At 50.7% G+C, this 18,274-nt stretch overlaps 1 protein-coding gene across 1 annotated transcript in view; it reads left to right on the top strand.

Annotated features, from left to right (window-relative positions):
* LOC138554570 (extracellular calcium-sensing receptor-like) overlaps positions 1-18,042 on the top strand; it is a 41,281-nt gene extending 23,239 nt beyond the window's left edge. Inside the window, exons 4-5 of the mRNA XM_069642595.1 lie at positions 16,409-16,532; positions 17,114-18,042. Coding sequence (XP_069498696.1) covers positions 16,409-16,532; positions 17,114-18,042 — 1,053 coding nt within the window. The remainder of the gene's footprint in view (positions 1-16,408; positions 16,533-17,113) is intronic.
* Positions 18,043-18,274: the final 232 nt, after the last annotated feature.

Genomic DNA, 18,274 nt, shown 5'->3' with positions numbered 1-18,274 from the left:
TGGCTGAAAACTGGCTTTGTCTAAATGGGGACAAAACTGAACTTCTCCTAATTGGATCCCTGGAAACCCCTTAGGAAACGTAATGAAAAATACAACGCTTTCACTATTGACAATGCTGAAATCTCTGTTTCCCAAGCCGTCAAAACACTTGGGGGGTAATTCATAGAATTCAGTGCACAAGTGGCGCACACGGCTGGTGCACAGTGTGCGCGTGCGGCAGTCTGCGCCAGCCGCGTGCGCCAAAATCCATTTCCTCGCACAGCGTATTCATGGATTTCAACATCCATAACCAGCCGTGGCGCAGAGTAGCGCAGCGACCCTGCAGCAGCACCAGTTACGCCCCCAACCCCTCCTCGTGCGCCATGAACAGCGCACAAATCCTCTACATGGCGCACAGGCCAGTGGACCAGCATACAGCACCCCAACCATGAAAATGTCTGTAAAACTCCCCGCACACCCCTCCGGATACACATACCCCACTGCGTGGGAAGTTTTACACGCGGTTGGCCTTGGGCGAGCGGGGAATGTGTATTTCGGGGGTGCACGGGAACTTCCACACGCGATTGGCCTTGTGTGAGTGGGGTACGTGTATTTCTGGGGAGCGCTGGAAGTTTCAGACGCGATTGGCCCTGTGCGAGCGGGGTACGTGTATTTCGGGGGTGCGCGGGAAGTTTCACACGCGATTGGCCCTGTGCGAGTGTGTACATGTATTTCTGGGGTGCCCACGAACTTCCACACGCGATTGGCCTTGGGCGAATGGCGTACATGTATTTCTGGGGAGCGCGGGAAGTTTCACACGCAATTGGCCCTGTGCGAGAGGGGTACGTGTATTTCTAGGGTGCGTGGGAACTTCCACACGTGATTGGCCTTGTGTGAGCGGGGTACGTGTATTTCTGGGGTGTGCAGGAAGTTTCACACGCGATTGGCCCTGTGCGAGCGGGGTATGTGTATTTCTGGGGTGTGCGGGAAGTTTCACACGCAATTGGCTCTGTGCGAGTGGGGTACATGTATTTCTGGGGTGCGCGGGAACTTCCACACACGATTGGCCTTGTGCGAGCGGGGTACGTGTATTTCTGGGGTGCACGGGAAGTTTCACACGCGATTGGCCCTGTGCGAGCGGGGTACGTGTATTTCTGGGGTGCGCGGGATCTTCCACACGCGATTGGTCTTGTGCGAGCGGGGTACGTGTATTTCTGGGGTGCGCGAGAAGTTTCACACCTGATTGGCCCTGTGCGAGCGGGGTACGTGTATTTCTGGGGTGTGCGGGAAGTTTCACACGCGATTGGCCCTGTGCGAGCGGGGTACATGTATTTCGGGAGTGCGCAGGAAGTTTTACACGCGATTGGCCTTGTGCGAGTGGGGTACGTGTATTACGGGTGTGCCCCAATGAATTGGCAGTGTGTGTCCTCCCAGGTGTGCCCTCGCCGCCCTCCCCAGGGCCTGCAGGAAGACCCCAAAACAGGGGTACACACTGCACCCCTTGCCATGCCCCACAGGCAGCTCATCCACCCTGGCGAAGCCCCCCAGCCAGCCACATGTCACCACGCACAAGTGAGCACTGACTCATGTCCCCCAGCACCCCCATCCACCCAGCAGTGAGGGTCAGGCCCCGGCACATGTCCCCCAGCACCCCCATCCACCCAGCAGTGAGGGGCACCTGCCAGCAGGCCCCGACTCATGTCCCCCAGCACCCCCATCCACCCAGCAGTGAGGGTCTGGCCCCGACTCATGTCCCCCTGCAACACGACAGGAAGCTGCACAATCATGGGCCTCATGTGCACCAAAATACCACAGCACGCCACCCCAGTCTTGACATGTAATGATTTCACCAATCCACCCCACACCGACATGCTTATGTCAGGACACAAATCAAAAGTCAACCATGTACATCAACACATGTCTGTCACACACACACACACTGTTTGCCATAGATCATGTAAACCCACATATTGACATGCATGAACCCAATGAGCGAATCCCACACATGGAATTAAAATATCAACATGTATTATGAACAAAATCAATGTAATAAAATGAAAGCCAAACAAATAATACAAACATGAAATGAAATGCATGTCCAAAAATATGAAAAAGGAAATGTAGATCCAATCCAAAGAAATCCTAAAGAAAAATGGTCCAAACTCTCTGTCCACCAAAACAAATCCAAAGGAAACATAAAAATCAAATCCCATCACCCCATGGTGAAATCCAACGAAAATGTACACATAAATCCAATGTCCAACTATGTACAAGCAATTTTGAAAGGGTCCATGAGCCCAACAAAAGAACTGAAACCTATCAAAGAAACTACCTAAGAAATAACTATATACAAAAGTGTGGGGCATAATCCAATCACCCCAAAATAAATCAAAACGAAAATGAAACCTAACACTAAAAACTATTTACAATGGCGGCGGGCTAGTCTGACGGCTCACTTTCCGATGTCCCAGGCCAGGGCATCATTGAACTCCTGCTCAGTGTCCTGGAGGCGGTCCTCTTCAATGGCCCCGAGGGTTCGCAGGGACGATGCCATGTTGGACTCCAACTCCCTGAGAATAGCCTCGAGGCACTCGGCCCGCCTCAGTGCCCTCCGCATGGAGTTCTCCGCTCTGACCATTGTGAGCCGTGCCTCTTCCGCCCGCCGCCGCTCCGCACCTATGGCCTGGCCCAACTGCTGCCACACGGAAGACACTTCCAATCCTGGGTCCTCCTGCCCTCTGGCCGATGCCTGCCCCTCCAATGTTGATGGCCCCGAGCCATCATCGCTCCCACCTTGTTACTGCTGCTGCTGCTGTGCCTGTGCCCTGGCTCTTGCTGCCTGCACGTCCTCCTCCGGCTGGGGTGCAGTTGTTGTTGTGGCCACCCCTGCGGGACGTCTGACTCCCGACTGTGGCAGGGATGTGTCCTCCACCAGCCTGGCCGCTGGGTCAGAGGCAGCTCCACAGGGTACCCAGGTGATACATGGGTGGGAAGATGGCATGGAGGACGGCTGGCGCATAGGGGGGTTCAGGTGAGGAGGGGGTCGGAATAAGGTCCAGCATACGGAGGAATCCAGCCCTGGTGACCCGTCCCAGTAGGTCAACTCGGTCAACGAGGCATCCGAGATGACATGCAGTGTCTTCACTAAAACACTGCAGGTCACCTCGCCTGCCCCGTTGACGCAACACCATCCCAGCCAGGACAGGCTCAACCCGATCCCGGATTGCCACGTTAGCAGGGAAAGGAAGGCCAGTTGTTGTGCCCTCATCCCCTCCCTGAAAACGGGTCTGGACGTAGGCATCCCTGCAAGATCGGGGATAGGATTACACACAGGCACCTCCGCGGCGGCCTGTGCTGCCTCCTGTCCCTGCCCCTGCACTGCACCACTAGCACCAGTGGAATCCCCACCTCCAGACCCCGTGTGTGTCCCTTCCAAGGCCTCCTCCTCCACCAAACCCCCCACCAACCTGGATGACTCCATGCCATCTTCCTCCGTCGGACCCTGTGGGGTCTCAGCTGCCCCTTCTGCTGCCAAGGAGTCCACCTCCAACCTCCGCCTCTTGGACATACCCTCGGCACCTGCGGCCTGCGACGCGGCACCAGACTCCTCACTCCCCGACGAGATAACAACATGGGAGGGGAGCCGGGCCTTGCGTCTCCGGCTGGTGGTGCGATCCCTGCCGCTTTGCTCCGCAGCACCCTCTCCGCCCTCTTCATCAGTTGACGCTGCAGACAGGGAGAAATAGAACACAGGCATCAGGGCACTGTACAATGGACTGATACACACATGACAGTTGCACATGAGTGGCAGTGTAAAACTACAGACTCCCCAACACACATGTCATTTCAACTCACACACATGAGCAAATCAACAGGAATATTGCACCAGGCAGCACCATCCATACACAAACAACAACATGAGCAGCCGAAGGTGAGCCTGACGTCACATGAAACACGGGGAGTGCACAACACATGCACACATGCCACCAGACTTACATGCATGTGTGCATCTCCACCAACTGTCGCAGTGATGAGATCGCCATCCATGTCACATCTCGCATTCAGCCTTCTACATGTCAGTGTCACATGCTTCCATGTTGTATCACAGTTGCACACTTGTCAAATACACCCACATTCACATGTGCATAGTGCAGATACATGCAGCATGAACCAGCATCCATGTGTGACACCACAACCATGCCACAGTACATACTCATAATTCATTACATGTGTGCACCCACACATACATTTGCACAGCATGCTTACCAACACATACACCATCGATGTGTCTCACACTTCATAGGAATCACATGTGGCAGGTTCACGTCCCTGTACATACACAGCCATACATGTCCCTACAAAGACATATGTGCAACCTGCACACTCCTGGCACACCACAACATGCACAGCGTCCGATCAGTATGCATGTACACTTACTGCTCGACTCCAGATGGGTCTGCCCCTCAAGGACCTGGACGTGGAGCGCTGGGCGTATGCATTCCAGCACCCTCATCTGGTTGTCGGTCAGGTGGACCCGGCACCCCTTGGCATCAGCTGCCTTCAAGAGTCGCCAGGCCTTGTTGAGGGTCCTGGACCTGAAGTCCTCCCAGCGCTTCCGGACATGTTTGATCTCGTGGACTGCCACCCCCTCCTCGTTGATGGCAGTCACGATGTCCATCCAGATCCTCTTCCGTCCTTCATTGTCGGTGCGCGAACTTCCAAAGAGGGCATCATACTGCCCCAGGACTTGGTCCACCAGGACACCAACTTCCCTGGCACTGAAGCCGGTGGCCCTCTGCCTCTCTGCCTGGGAGTTGCCAGTGGTGCCAGATGGTGTAGTGTCCAACATGGCCAACCCAGAAGCAGGTGTGGGTGGGCAACTGGGTCCTGGGGCTGGGCTGGGCTGTGGAGCAATGGTATCCCAGTCGGGAGTCTTCAGTTCCAGCAGGGTTGGTCACAGCAACTGCACCCCTGGCTGACGTGCAGGCACCAAATAGCAGGGCACGTGGGCAGCAGGCAGGTAGGCAGCAGCAAATAGCAGGTGGGAGCGTGCTCGGGGCTCTGGGGGGCAGGAATATGGCCTTCTGGGCAGGAGCGTGGTCTTCCGTGTGTTGTTGCGTGGCCAGCTTGATACGGAGTGATTTGGCATGTGAAAAAAGTGCACGTCAGCGTGAAATTGGAGGAAAGGCCCTTAGCGCGTAAGTGCGTCTGTGACGTTATGCGCGCGGGCGTTCCCCACAACACGGGTGCATAGTGAATCAGCACGTGAGAAAACTGCACGTCACCGTGCTATTAGCGCGTAAGTGACGTTGCACGTGTGGGCTGGCTTAAAAGGTACGAGTATGATGCTATTTTCTTGCACGTGCTTTTTGTGGAGAGCGAGCGGGTGATTCCTGTACTTCTTGTCGGTTCACACGCGATTACTTCACAACGTTTCCAGTTCGTACTCCCTGTTTCCTTAGACTGCGTTCTTTTCTTCTTTTGGCGGGGGTGTTGCCAACGTGCACATGCCCATCTGTTTCACGTTCTTTTTCAAGGCAGACGGTGAGTTGCGCACATATTTTCCAACTGTGGTTGCCCCCGTGTGTCGCGTACCCTTCAGAGGTCTTTGTAGGCTGCGTGTAACACGCGTACGCTTATTTTTGTGTTTCTGGGTGCCACAGCGTAGTGCAGGTTCATTTTTCCACGCACGTGGTCTACCAGGGGTTGCGTGCACGTGTACTTTTGTTTTTGGGGTGCCTGTGCATTGCATGACCCGTCATCTCCCCCAGGGGTCACAGACAGCCTTGCTAGAGCACTAGGGTACGAATTCCATCTAGTAACCTACCCCTTTCACCCCAATTGCCCAGGACAATTGTTTACTGCAACTCCCATACGCACAACAACATCAGTACCATGGTTGGGAGGCGACCAAGCAGTAAGGGAGGCAAAGGTGGCCGAGCTCAGAGAGGTGGTCGTGGTGGGCGTGGTAGGGGACATGGCCAGGATTTGCAGGGTGCCCCTAGAGCCCAGTGTGTGGAGGACCAATCAGGGCCACCTATGCCCCCCCCAATGGTTGTGGGAAATGTAGCTGACACCATCCCACCTCAGCCCTTGTTGAACCGGCCCATTTTGTCAACTGAACCGGCACAGGATGACTACCGGGCTGACTTCCAGGTCACCAAGTCTAAGCCACGTGTGGCGGTGAAAGTTGCTGTCACCAGGCCACGTGGATCTGGGGCACCAATGTCATCTGCTGCCCCAAGTAGCCAGGGTGAGGAGGCTGCAGGGGCAGCTGAAGCTCAATCCACCCCAGCTCCGACTCTCACAGCCGGGACAGTGTCAGTCCAGGTCCATCACACCGACATTGGCCCAGCCAACATCACCCTGCAGCCAATACCTGCACCAAGACCTTTGGTCATTGTGCCTTTACGGGCTTCAAGTACCCAGTCCACCGGCGCTTCTGTCCCTACTGACCAGAGCAGCGTAAGCCACTCAGGATCCGCACCACCTTCCAAGAAGAAGAAGGGTGCTCTTGCACTACAGGCTGGAACCCCAGACACGGCTACACACTCCGGCACGTCAAGGAAGCCTAGCTTCAATGATGCTGAACTTGATGCACTTGTGGCCTATGTGTTGGCACATAGCTGCGAAATGGTGGTGACTGCAGGCTGCAACACTACGCCTGCTCAACGTAGGGCCCACTGGCAGACCATCGCGGACCACATTAGTGCCCTTGGATTTGTGAGGCGCACAGCTGTTGAGTTTGCTACAAGCGGTGGAATGACCTGAAACGCTGAGCAAAGAACAAGCTGGCTTCCAATCATGCCTCTACTCTGGTGACTGGCGGTGGGTCTCCACCAGAGGACGACCAACTCACTGAACATGAGTCTGTTGCTGGAACCTTCGTCACAGAGGAACAGATCCAAGGCGTGGGAGACCTACCAGATTATGAAGCATTGTCCGATGAGTGCCCATGCATGTGTGTGTAATCCATGTGTATGTTGCTTGGGTGATGTGTTCTGATTGAGTGCCAGGTGAGGGTGTGTACTCATGAGAGGTATGGGTCACCCATGCGCTTCCTCCAAACCATTCACCAGCCTTGGATTTGGGTATGACAGTATCCCTTCTGACCACAGTAGCCAGTTAGCACCACATTACTGTCATCTTGCAACAACATTGTTCAAAATTTTCAGTGTTCATTCAGCCTGATTGTTTCAATCCTCACATTTTTACAACGCATCTTTCTGCCCTAATGCCACATATGCGACATGCTTCTGTCATAGATTACACCCCACAATGGCCCACATTTATTACCTTGTTATGGGAATGATTTGACCATTCAGGCTGATTGAGTAAGGGCCTGCTCACATTATTTTTTGGGCCCTGTTTGAATGTGGAACATGACTGTTGTCTCCTGTCATGTTGAAGTGACCAAACATTGATGTATCCATCTGCCTGCCATCACTGTATAATTAAACACTGGATGTGTTGCAGTGTGTGGCACATGAATATTTTGTCACGCTATTTTGCATTTTTCATCTCATCATGTCCATCTCACATGGATGGGTGACAGTACTCATTCACTAACATATGGCTGTACTTGTCAAATGTATCATGGCTATGCTACGTGCCATCTGTGTGCTGGCATGTGTCATGTATGTGTATTGGACATGCCACCCACAGGCTAATGTGTGATGCCAGTGCTATCCAGCATGCAGCAAATATGTTGCTTTCCCATCTTGGAGTCCTCAGTGTCTGCTTTTTGCCTCACCTTCCAACTCTTTGACAGTGCATGCATGCCAGGGTTATAGTCATGTGGGACATGTGTAATTCATGTACTGGATCTCTGGCTTGTCAGGCCTATGTGTGTGCTATGGTGCTCATGCTGTTTCCATTTGTTGTCTTTCATGTTTTTGCAGGTGATGACGCACTTGATGCTGTTGAGGTGGAGGAGATGGTGCAGACCCAGGAGGAATCTCAGCCACAACCGGGCACCAGTGGAGGACGTGGGGTGGTGGTGGGTGAAAACCCAATCCTCCTGCAGACCATACTGTCCATGGGTGTCGCTGGGTGCACCTCCCCAGACCTCTATGATTCAGGTGCTGAATTGGACAGTGTGTAACGCTCACCTGGTTCCCACGGAGGCGCGGCGTCGAAGGCACAGAACTCTGAAGATGGACAGGAAGGGCCCCTCTATTCTGGCTTACCTGGCTCGTTGGTTACCCTCCTGTGCGTGAAAAGGGAGTATTACCAACTGTGGAACAATGCTCAAGCCTCCCACTCCCTTCCAACCCTCCACGATACCTCCTCCACGATTCCCCGTGAAGCCTCACCTTAGGGTTTGGAAGGATGAGCTCTCCATCCTGCTTCTGATGCAGGGGCGCGTTGAAACCCAGTTACTTCACTGGATTGAGGATTGATGGGAGTTCAGGTAAGCTTGACTGTTCAGGTAAGGCGCTGTAAAAGTTCTGTTCAAAAGTTCAAGCTTAATAATAATGTTCGTTGTCTAATTGCAGCAAGCGCTAATGCTTATGTCTTTTTCCCCTTAGGGGCCGGGGTTCGGAGTGCCGGAGATATGGCGCCGACCCGAAGTGAAACAGTTCTGAATGAGCGCTCAGGTAATGTCTTTGCATTCGCTCATTCAATGTCTTTGTCTTTTTTCCCCATAGGGGCCGGGGTCCGGAGATGCCAGGAAGCGGCAGGACCCGAAATGCAGTGGGAATAATCCAACAGGTAAGACTTAAAAGGAAACTGAGCTTTCCTTATTCCTTTTCTCCCTCTCACCTTTGTTCTTGTCTTTTTTCCTCTAGGCGCCGGGGCGTAGCTGAATCCGGAAGATCGCTGCTGAAGATGGAAGCGCCTTGCAAAGGTGAGTAAAATGCAGCGCTGCAGCGATCGAAACGAAATGCCTTTAAAATGATGTCTTCCTTTTCAGGGCCGTTGGAGAAATGACTCCGGGATGCAGATTTAGCAGGTAAGGGCTTTTCTTCTCCTATTCTCTTCCTTTCTCCCCTTGCAGGTGTTCCAGGGTGCTGGCAGGCGTGGCTGAAGTCAGGATGCAGGAGCTGACACGGTGAGCGTCCAGCTGCTAGGTGCAGAACAACGCGAAGCATGTGTGGCTGTTCGGGTGGGGTTTAAATAGCCTTGGAAGAAGTTCCTGGTATGTATCCTTCCACCAATCAGGTATGTATCCTTCCCCGACCACACCCGGGTGGTGAAGTAGTCCTACAGGTTAAGTAGTCCCATTCAGGCCTCAAGAGGGCCTGGATGAAGCAGCAAGGTCTGCATCAGGTAAGTGTGCACCCAAGCACTTAAACACATATCCTCTTCTATGAGCCTGGCGCCTAAGGCGCCAGGACTGGGGTCCGCTATGAGCCTGGCGCCTAAGGCGCTGGGACTGAGTCCAAAGGGCCCCGACTTGGGCCCGCTGAGACTTCCCTGGGGAAAATGATGTCTGCCTCTGGGGTTGCTGGGCCCGGCCTGGCTCCTTAGAGGTAGGCATCATGACACAGTGAGACATATGTGCCGTCGCAGGTGAGTGTTTCTGGCAGGGATGCTGTTCTGTCCAACCCACATGCACCGGGGGTAGACCCCTCTATGGGGATATCAGTGTTGGTAACTCCACCTTTGGCGGTTACGGATGCAGGGTCACACTCCACAACATTAGCTCCTGTTCCTGGGCCAGCAGATCAAAGGGGGAATGCAGTCCTGCAGCCTCAGGCAGTGCCAGCACAGCAAGGTGCAGATCGCCTTGCCCCAAACAGTTGTGGTGCCCACCGATGCGGTGGCCGTGCGCCACCGGGCAATACTGTATGGGAAAACTCCATGTAAAGTATAGCAGCACAACAGGGAGCATTGTGTGAAATGATGGCTCAGGCAATGGATAGGGTGGCCACTTCCATTCTCCCCTCTGAAAGGCAGATGGAGCTCCAACAGCAGGCAACAGACTCCATTTGCCAATCACACAGGGAGGACATGTTGGCATCTAACAGGGACCGACGGGTGGCACTGGAGACTCTGCACATATCTGTAGAGTCACAGGGCCACAGGGAAGCCCTGAGGTTAGAACACCAGTTCCTCAGGGAGACTCTGGGTGAACTTGAGGCTTCCCGAAATTTTAGGTCAGAACAGCAGGTGGAGCAGCAGCTCACACGTTCACTCTCAGCAGTGCTCCAAGCAACCCGTGCGGAGATCCGGGCATCACGCAAGGACATGCAGGTAGAAATGCGGGCTACCGTGAGGTGCTGCATGGGGATCTCCGTACCATCATCCTCCAGAACGAAACCTTCCACACCCGCCTGCTTGCTGCCATGGAGGACCATACCAGGGCTTTGCGTGGGCTGCCTCCCATAGCATGGCCACCTCCTGATGTAGCAGCAGAGGGTGAAGAGAGCGACAGCAGTTCTCCCACAGTAGCGTAGCCGTGCAGGCCATGAGCCCATGGGGGTATTTTTATTTTCTCAACATCCACGCAGCTGGGTGTTGGGGTGCACCCTGTCCTCGAACCTCCTGGGTGGCTTCCTCTCCCCCCCGGTCCACACATGGCCATTTTTGATTTTTGTATATTTTTTCTTTTTTACAGTGTGTTGCCTTGTGTGGCTCCTGTGGGCATCCACTGTGTATTCCAGCTGGGCACATGCAGGCTTGTCCTGTCTTTGGGTTAGATGCTTGGGTTCCTGACACACACACCCTTCCTGCTTCCCCTTTCCATGGGCTTGCAAAGGGTGTGACCAAGTGACAGTAACTTACACAGTGACATTGGGCTCCCATGAGCTGTGTGGGCAGTCTGTAGTCAAAACTGTGTGTACATCCCTAGTGGGGATTGTTGTTGGATTGAACACTGCATGGTGTATTGATATGTGTTTGTGCATCCATGTCTTTCTCCTTATTCACATGTACCTTCTTCATGTCTTCACAAGGCCGTCTCCTTTGCAGATGCAGTTCATGTTGTATGCAGTACACTGACACATTTGCCTGACAGCAACACTCTGCAGTTGGAAGGGGTTGATGTACTGGCTTAGTCAGGTTGTGAGACTTGCACTACTTTGATTTTGTACTGCCATATTTTGCCACTGTTTCATCCTGTGTTGCTGTTTTGTGTTGCTGGTAAGTATTCGTTCATGTGTGCTGTTTCTTATTGATTACTGGGAGCATATTGTCTGTGGCCTGTTTACATTTGAGACAGTGCACTTTGTGACACTTGTGTCATGTGTTGTGCATTCATTTGGTTTCTTTCACATTGCATGACATGCCATGGTGTGTTGGGTAGCTGAGATGGGGAGGGGTTGGGTGACATGGCACTATTTTCATGTTGTATTTTGCAAGGGTATAGTCATTCATGCTGCATGAATGTGTGTCTTTTTGTGACACAGCATTGGTTGTCTTTAAGTAGGTAGGGATGCACACAATGTAACACTTCCAGTTGACCAATCTCAGGCTGGTATGGTTGTGACAGTTGACTGTCCCTTATGTCATCATCATTGATTGTCAGCTGGTATGTGCCAGGGCTGTGTGCACTCCACAGGGGTAGGATTTTAGGTGAAGTAATTAGCTACCAGCTGGGTACGGGCTGCCTCACCACATGCCCTTTCACCTCCCATGCGCAGCGGGCATGCATGTGGTTGGGGATGTGGGGGCACCACCCTGTCCACCCGCAGGCCCCGGCGGGTTGCAACATTGTGCAGGACACATGCTGCCACTATGATCCTGTACACTACTGGGGGCGCGTATAGCAGCTGCCCACCAGAGCGGTCAAGGGAGCGAAAGCGTGACTTGAGCACTCCCAATGTGCGCTCCACTATGCCCGGGTTGCAATATGGGGTGTGTTGTATCTTACCTCAGGTGGTGTGGTGGGGTTCCGAATTGGCGTCATCATGTGGGTGCTCAGAGGGTAGGCACTGTCCCCTGGGGAGGTGATGATGGGTATCATTAGTGGGGTTGTCACATTACTCAGTATCTGACATGCATGCATGTGCAGAGGCATTTATACTCACCAATCAGCCATGTATCACCATGCCGCCCAGCTTCTAGGTCCCGGTTTAGGGGTGACATTCTGAAAATGAAACTATCATGGGTGGACCCTGGATAGTTGGCATATATTGAGGTGATGATTCCCTTGGCATCACATACTACCTGCATGATGATGGAATGCCAGTGCTTGTGGTTTCTATAGATGTGTTCAGTGGCCCTGGGAGGACGTAGAGCCACATGGGTGCAAACAATGGCACCTAGCACTTTGGGGAAGTGTGCCACCCTGTAAAAGTCCTGGACGGCAGCCTGCCTTTCTGCAGGTGTTCTGGGCATGTATATGTGCCTGCAGACTGAGGAGCATGCAGTCATGATGGCCAACACCTGGTGTAGGCAGCGTGACTGTGTGGCCTGTGACACCCCCCCACTATGGCCCTTGTCCGCTGAAATGAACCAGTAGCCAAGTAGAGCAATACATTGAGCACCTTTTCCAAGGGGCTCAGTGCTTGGGAGCACAGGGTGGGTGATGTGAGGTCATCCTCCCACTCACTCACCAGGTCGAGTATCATGTGTTGTGGAAACCTGTACCTCCCATACTCCTGGTCATCAGACACCCCAAAAAGGCTGGTCCTGGGTGAAAAAATGCGGGGCATGGCTATCCTCCTCCTCCTGCGGTGTCCCACGACCACTGCTGCGAGGAACGGTATATTCCTCGTAGCGTCTGAGCTTGTTTGTTGTTTGCGTGCACTTTTATGCTGCGCGGCGCCGCATACACCTGCTTCCTGCTGGCGTACGTGTTTCCGGATTAGCGCGTCTTTTTTGGCGCACGCCTTTCCCCTGTTCATTGCGAGCATTTACCTCCTGTACGTCCCCCGTTTTCACGCGTTGTTCCCCATTCCTCATGTTACGCCCCGTGTTACGCCCACTTTTGTTGTGTGCGCTGCGCTATGTGCGCTTTCGCTGTGCGTGTAGCGCACGCCGTTTAATGACGTGTGCGCCCGCGTGCGCCACCCACGATTTTAGCGCACATCCCAGGATTTACACGCGCACAGACTTCCATGAATCGATGTGTGCGATTTTCAAGGCTTGCGCTGCGATTTTCACGCTTGCGCTGCCATTTTCGGAGCACATTAATTCCATGAATCGGCCTGTTGGTGTGCACTTGGACTCCAACCTATCCATGTCAAGACAGGTCAAAGCAATAGCTTCCGCAGCAGCCTACCACACCAAACTACTCACTGCCGCCAGACCCTTCCCCTCTAAGGAAAACTGCTTAAACAGAGCCAGAGCCATAATTGGATCCCGCCTGGATTATTGTAACACCCTCCAGGCTGGCACTTCTGCTAAACGCATTGATAAACTCCACGTTATCCAAACACGCTCAGGGTTGCCATTGGCATTCCCAAAAGAGACCACATAACTTCTATCAGTCAACAAGCCCATTGGCTCCCTATCAAAGAAAGGGTCATTTTCAAAACCCTTGCCATCATACACAAATGCCTGCACGACACCCCCCCTATAGGTCTCCCAAAGAATCTCTAGACCACACAGTGCCAAACCGACTAGAACCCCCTACACCAACCGAATCATAGTATCCAAGGTCTTGAGGACACGCGTCGGAGGCGCCAGTTTTCCATTTATTGCGGCCTCTTACTGGAACGCGCCTTCAGAGGGATAACCTCTCACCTAGCCTTCTGCATAGCAATCAAGACCTTGCTTTTCACATGAACCTGCTATCAACTTCATTACTGATTATTCACGGTCCACTCACTGTTTCCTTAATAACTCATGCAACTATTGAAAGTATTGTTTTTTTGTCTCCACCCCGATGCTACGCTCTCCTGTAGCCAGTTGCAACCACTGTACCATGTACCATGTAGCTAAAACAGTTCTATGGACCAGCGCCTCGATGCCTTTGTGCGCTCTATAAATTAAAACAAATAAAATAAATAAATAAATATCTACCCCCTCACCAAAGGCTTGTTTTGCAGTCTGAGCTCCCTTTTAAAGCTAGGCATGACCATCCAGATGTCTATTAATCTAGTAAAGATCCTATCAGTAGGGTGCTATGGCAAGCCAGTAGAACATCTGCCAAAGTTCCAATGGACTGTCCACCAAATAATGCATCTACTGACCCCATGATAGCTCTAGTTCTCATGAGGAGGTATTCCAGAGTTCTAATGATCTAAATGTGTAGATGTTTTTCTAACCCTTTCAAGTTCTATTTCATGCAGGTTTTACAGACCTTTGAAAAGTGTACATGAAAAGGTCTTCCAAGATATATCTACCCAAGAAGGTCATCTAAACCTGCAATGGTCTACCCATCAATTAATGGTCTTCTGTCCAATTAACGATGAAATGGCCTGCTCAATCTCCAGGCTAGTCATCTAAACATCTGCATACTCATCAACGAGTTTACCAAGCTACTCAAGGTTATCCAAGCTATGAAAACGTCTCTTCATTTCCCCACTATGAAAAATAATGTTAGACATCATAATTATGCAAGAAAATCTTAATAAAACCACAAAGTGTCTCCTTAATTCGGGAGTGTGGTGCTCGATCAGCTGAGGATCGACCTTTCTGAAGTTATTCTGAGTATGTATTTGCCTTTTTCTCCATGTACACGAATACTCTCGACATACCACTGAAATATACAGTCAAACCTCTTTCTGTCTTCCTTGCCTTTCTGAGGTCTACCTGACCTGTAAAAAGCTCATTTTTGAAACGACCTGATTGTCTATTTGTGTAAGAGTATTTAGTGAGCACTGATGAAAGCACAGGTACACAAATATACAATTTGGTAGCAAATAACACATCAATCTCCATAGGGGAGCCTATAATGAAATCCTCTGACTTACTGTTCATGGCCTACTCTTTTTACAGGTTAACACTTTAGACCACATTGCATTCCACACCCGCACCTGAGCAGGATATAGTCACTGAAAAGCTGTTTAACCATGTATAGGCACATGAGGAACAGACAATGGCTTAGCTTTACAGAACTCTGTGGGGACCTACAGTGTCTCCTTCATGTAGAGCTGATGCTATGTTTCTACTTATACTGTAATGGACGCGTGGCATTCCCTGCTCCCAAATCTCTTAGGGTATACCCTTAAATCTCTGGTGTCATTCCTATCAATCGCTAGTATCATCCTCCTGGTGTCTGAATACCTAAAGTCATGGACCAGTTACAGATCCTGCAAAAAAATTGCCTATTGAATCCAGTTCGGAATTCTTCATTTGCAGATGTGTGTACCTTGTATTTTATTTGGATGCAAATAAAATACAAACGAATGCAAATGTTTGCACCTGATGTGTGATTTGTTCATGCCATTGGGGGTGCCGAAATGCTGCAGCCGGTGCTGTCACAGATGGCCATCCTGTTTGCAACCCCATTCTACACCAGGACACACCCGTGCCCAGATTCTGGAGGCAGACTGATCCCTCTCCCTTGCTTTGCATCACAATGCTGCCAGGGGGAAATTCATGATGGACTGGTAGGTCGGCGAAGTGCTAAGTCACTCAAGAGCAACCAGCATGGGAGAGGGCTTGAGGCTGCTACCCTGTACAGAAGTGCCAGAGATGGACATACTGGGGCATACATATGCTGGGTTAACAGCGGCTTTCTGGTGCTTTGCCAGCACTTCACCGAGTCCTGGGACGGTGGGCATAGCTCAATGTGCAATTGCGCCATTTCGCTTGTTTCTATGTCTGTGGTGTACGTTCCTTAGTAACAATCACGTGATGCATCAACTGTTGCTCCCATAGCTCTCATCAAGTGTCCAACTAAGGATGAAAGTCCCAAAGGCGTGACATGTTCTGGCTATTAAGTTCATTTGGCATCTGTGGAAGAAAGTTGCAATCTTTTCTTCATTTTTAGAATGTTGCCAATCCTTTATGTGTTAGTCACACTTAATGTTGCTTTGTTCTTTTGCCCTATACTCACTCGTAAGATGACATCAAAGGTCCTTCTTCTTTTGGCCTCGGATGAAACAGTCTTGTGTTCTTTATCCTGGGCATTATCAAGCGGAGAAAAGGTATTTGCTTTCTGAAATATTTGCGGGACAGGCCATTTTTAGAGGGCTCTACAAGTCTCCTAGAAGTGTAATCCGACACCTTGGAGTAAGCGACTAGGTTGTGCATGCTCCAGCTGATTCACTTGCAGAAGAGAGGCAGTCCTTTTAAAACTCTCGATAAGACCCCATATAATCCAGAATATTGATGATCAAAGCCTCGAAGAGGGAGTCTGCATAAATCCTGCAATCGCAAAGTAAAATGGCATTGCTGTTATTTCATATGGAACTGTATGAAGCAACATGTATGTATGTAGGCCTTCTAATGCACTTTTGTAACTAAGTAAGCCTTCTCAACGCTGCCACGATGCCCGAGGACAGGTTGGCACTTTACAAATTCAAATAAATAAATAAATGAATACATACATAAATAAATATGACAAAAACAAACTATTCTCTCTTCCCAGGTTCCACGCTCTGTTTGCAGTGAGAGCTGCCCCCCTGGATTTCGTAAACACGTTCTCAATGGTCAGCCCCTCTGCTGCTTCAGCTGCTCGCCTTGTTCAGAAGGTGAAATCTCCAATCACAGCAGTGAGTTCCTGTCTCGGTTATGCTCCACGTACAGCGTTCCACCCACAGTCGAGCAGGCCTGTCCCGTCACTGAGGGCAATGGCCATAAGGCGAGGGTGATCCCTTTAGTTTGACTACACACAATCCCTTTTAACCACCAGATCCATAATGAATAGAATACACCAATTACAAATTAAAAAAACACCATTCTTTGGTGTGTAAGTCAGCAATATCAAAGGATGCCAATGGAGAAGTTGATCACCAAATCAGGTTTAAGATTCCTTATTAATTCTCAAATGTCCAATTGCAGAAACAAATTCAGGTTCTTTGTTAGTTGTGTTCCTTAAGAAATAACATGCATTGGTAACAGGAACAGTGAGGCTGTAGTTTTCACCTATTTTATTATGCTCAGAATAGGGAGTGGTCTTGAGAATTCAATTTCAGGAGTTTTTTTCTTTTCTTAAATTGTACCTCTGCAATTTATATATTGTTATATGGACCAACACTGCAGAGCGGAGTGGTGCATGTGTGTTCTGAGGCAATCTAAAAAGTATCTTTGACCTACACAATCTGGATAAGCATAACTTTCCTTCTCAATATAGATGCCATAGATTGCATCAAGTGCCCAGAAGAGGAATGGCCCAACGAGGCACAAGACCTGTGTTCGCCAAGAGCTGTGGAATTCCTGTCTTTCCAGGAACCCCTAGGAATGTCATTACTTGTTGCGGCTGTATTGGGTTCTTTGGCTCCACTCATTATTTTCTGCATCTTTATGAAGCACAAAGACTCCCCAATTGTGAAAGCAAACAGCAGGGAGCTCAGTTTCCTCCTCCTGTTTGCCCTTTTCCTCTGCTTCCTCTCCTCGTTCCTATTTTTTGGTAAGCCTGGATTGGTGAACTGTTTACTCCGCCAGATGGCCTTTGGCATCAGCTTTGTGCTCTGCATCTCCTGTGTGCTGGGGAAGACTTGCATGGTGATTTTGGCCTTTCGCATTAGAAGGCCAAAGAGTGAACTTCAAACATGGCTCGGTCCCACCATCCCCAAAATCATCATAGCTGGCTGCACCATAATCCAGACTGTGGGGTGCTCTCTTTGGCTTATTATATCTCCTCCTTTTCCAGTGAAGAATACTGACTCCTTACCAGGAAAAATCCTCCTGGAGTGTAATGAAGGCTCAAGCATGGCCTTCTGGTGCATGTTGGGATACATGGGCCTTCTGGCCATGGTGAGCTTCATTGTTGCCTTCATGTCCAGGAAGCTCCCCGACAGCTTCAACGACGCCAAGTTCATCACCTTCAGCATGCTGGTCTTTGTCAGCGTGTGGCTGTCCTTTGTCCCGGCGTACATCAGCTCCCGAGGGAAATTCATGGTGGCTGTCGAGATTTTTGCCATCTTGTCTTCCAGCACTGGGTTGATGGCCTGCATCTTCCTCCCCAAGTGTTACATCATTCTCTTTAAACCCTACCTGAACACTAAAGAATTTCTTATGGGGCGAGGGACATTTAGACATTTTAATAACTTGGAAAAGTAGCTAATGAATACTTAAAACAAATGTCATAGGGAATATATTCCAGTTATTAAGATGCCGAGTTAAAGCAACAAAACCCCTGAAATTCAGCAGGTTTTGGAATCTACGCCACCTTAAATATAAGCCCCATTGTGCAGCTCCTAACCACACTGAAAACATCACCGATAACATCACATGTGACATCCCTTATGACATCATCAATGACATCACTGGTGCACTAAATGTCACATGGAAG

This window comes from Ambystoma mexicanum, chromosome 1q (genome assembly GCF_040938575.1).
Source record: "Ambystoma mexicanum isolate Mex_15411 chromosome 1q, UKY_AmexF1_1, whole genome shotgun sequence".
Taxonomy (NCBI): Eukaryota; Metazoa; Chordata; class Amphibia; order Caudata; family Ambystomatidae; genus Ambystoma; species Ambystoma mexicanum.
Note: the sequence above shows the minus strand (reverse complement) of the source record. Positions and strands in the feature narration are given on the sequence as shown.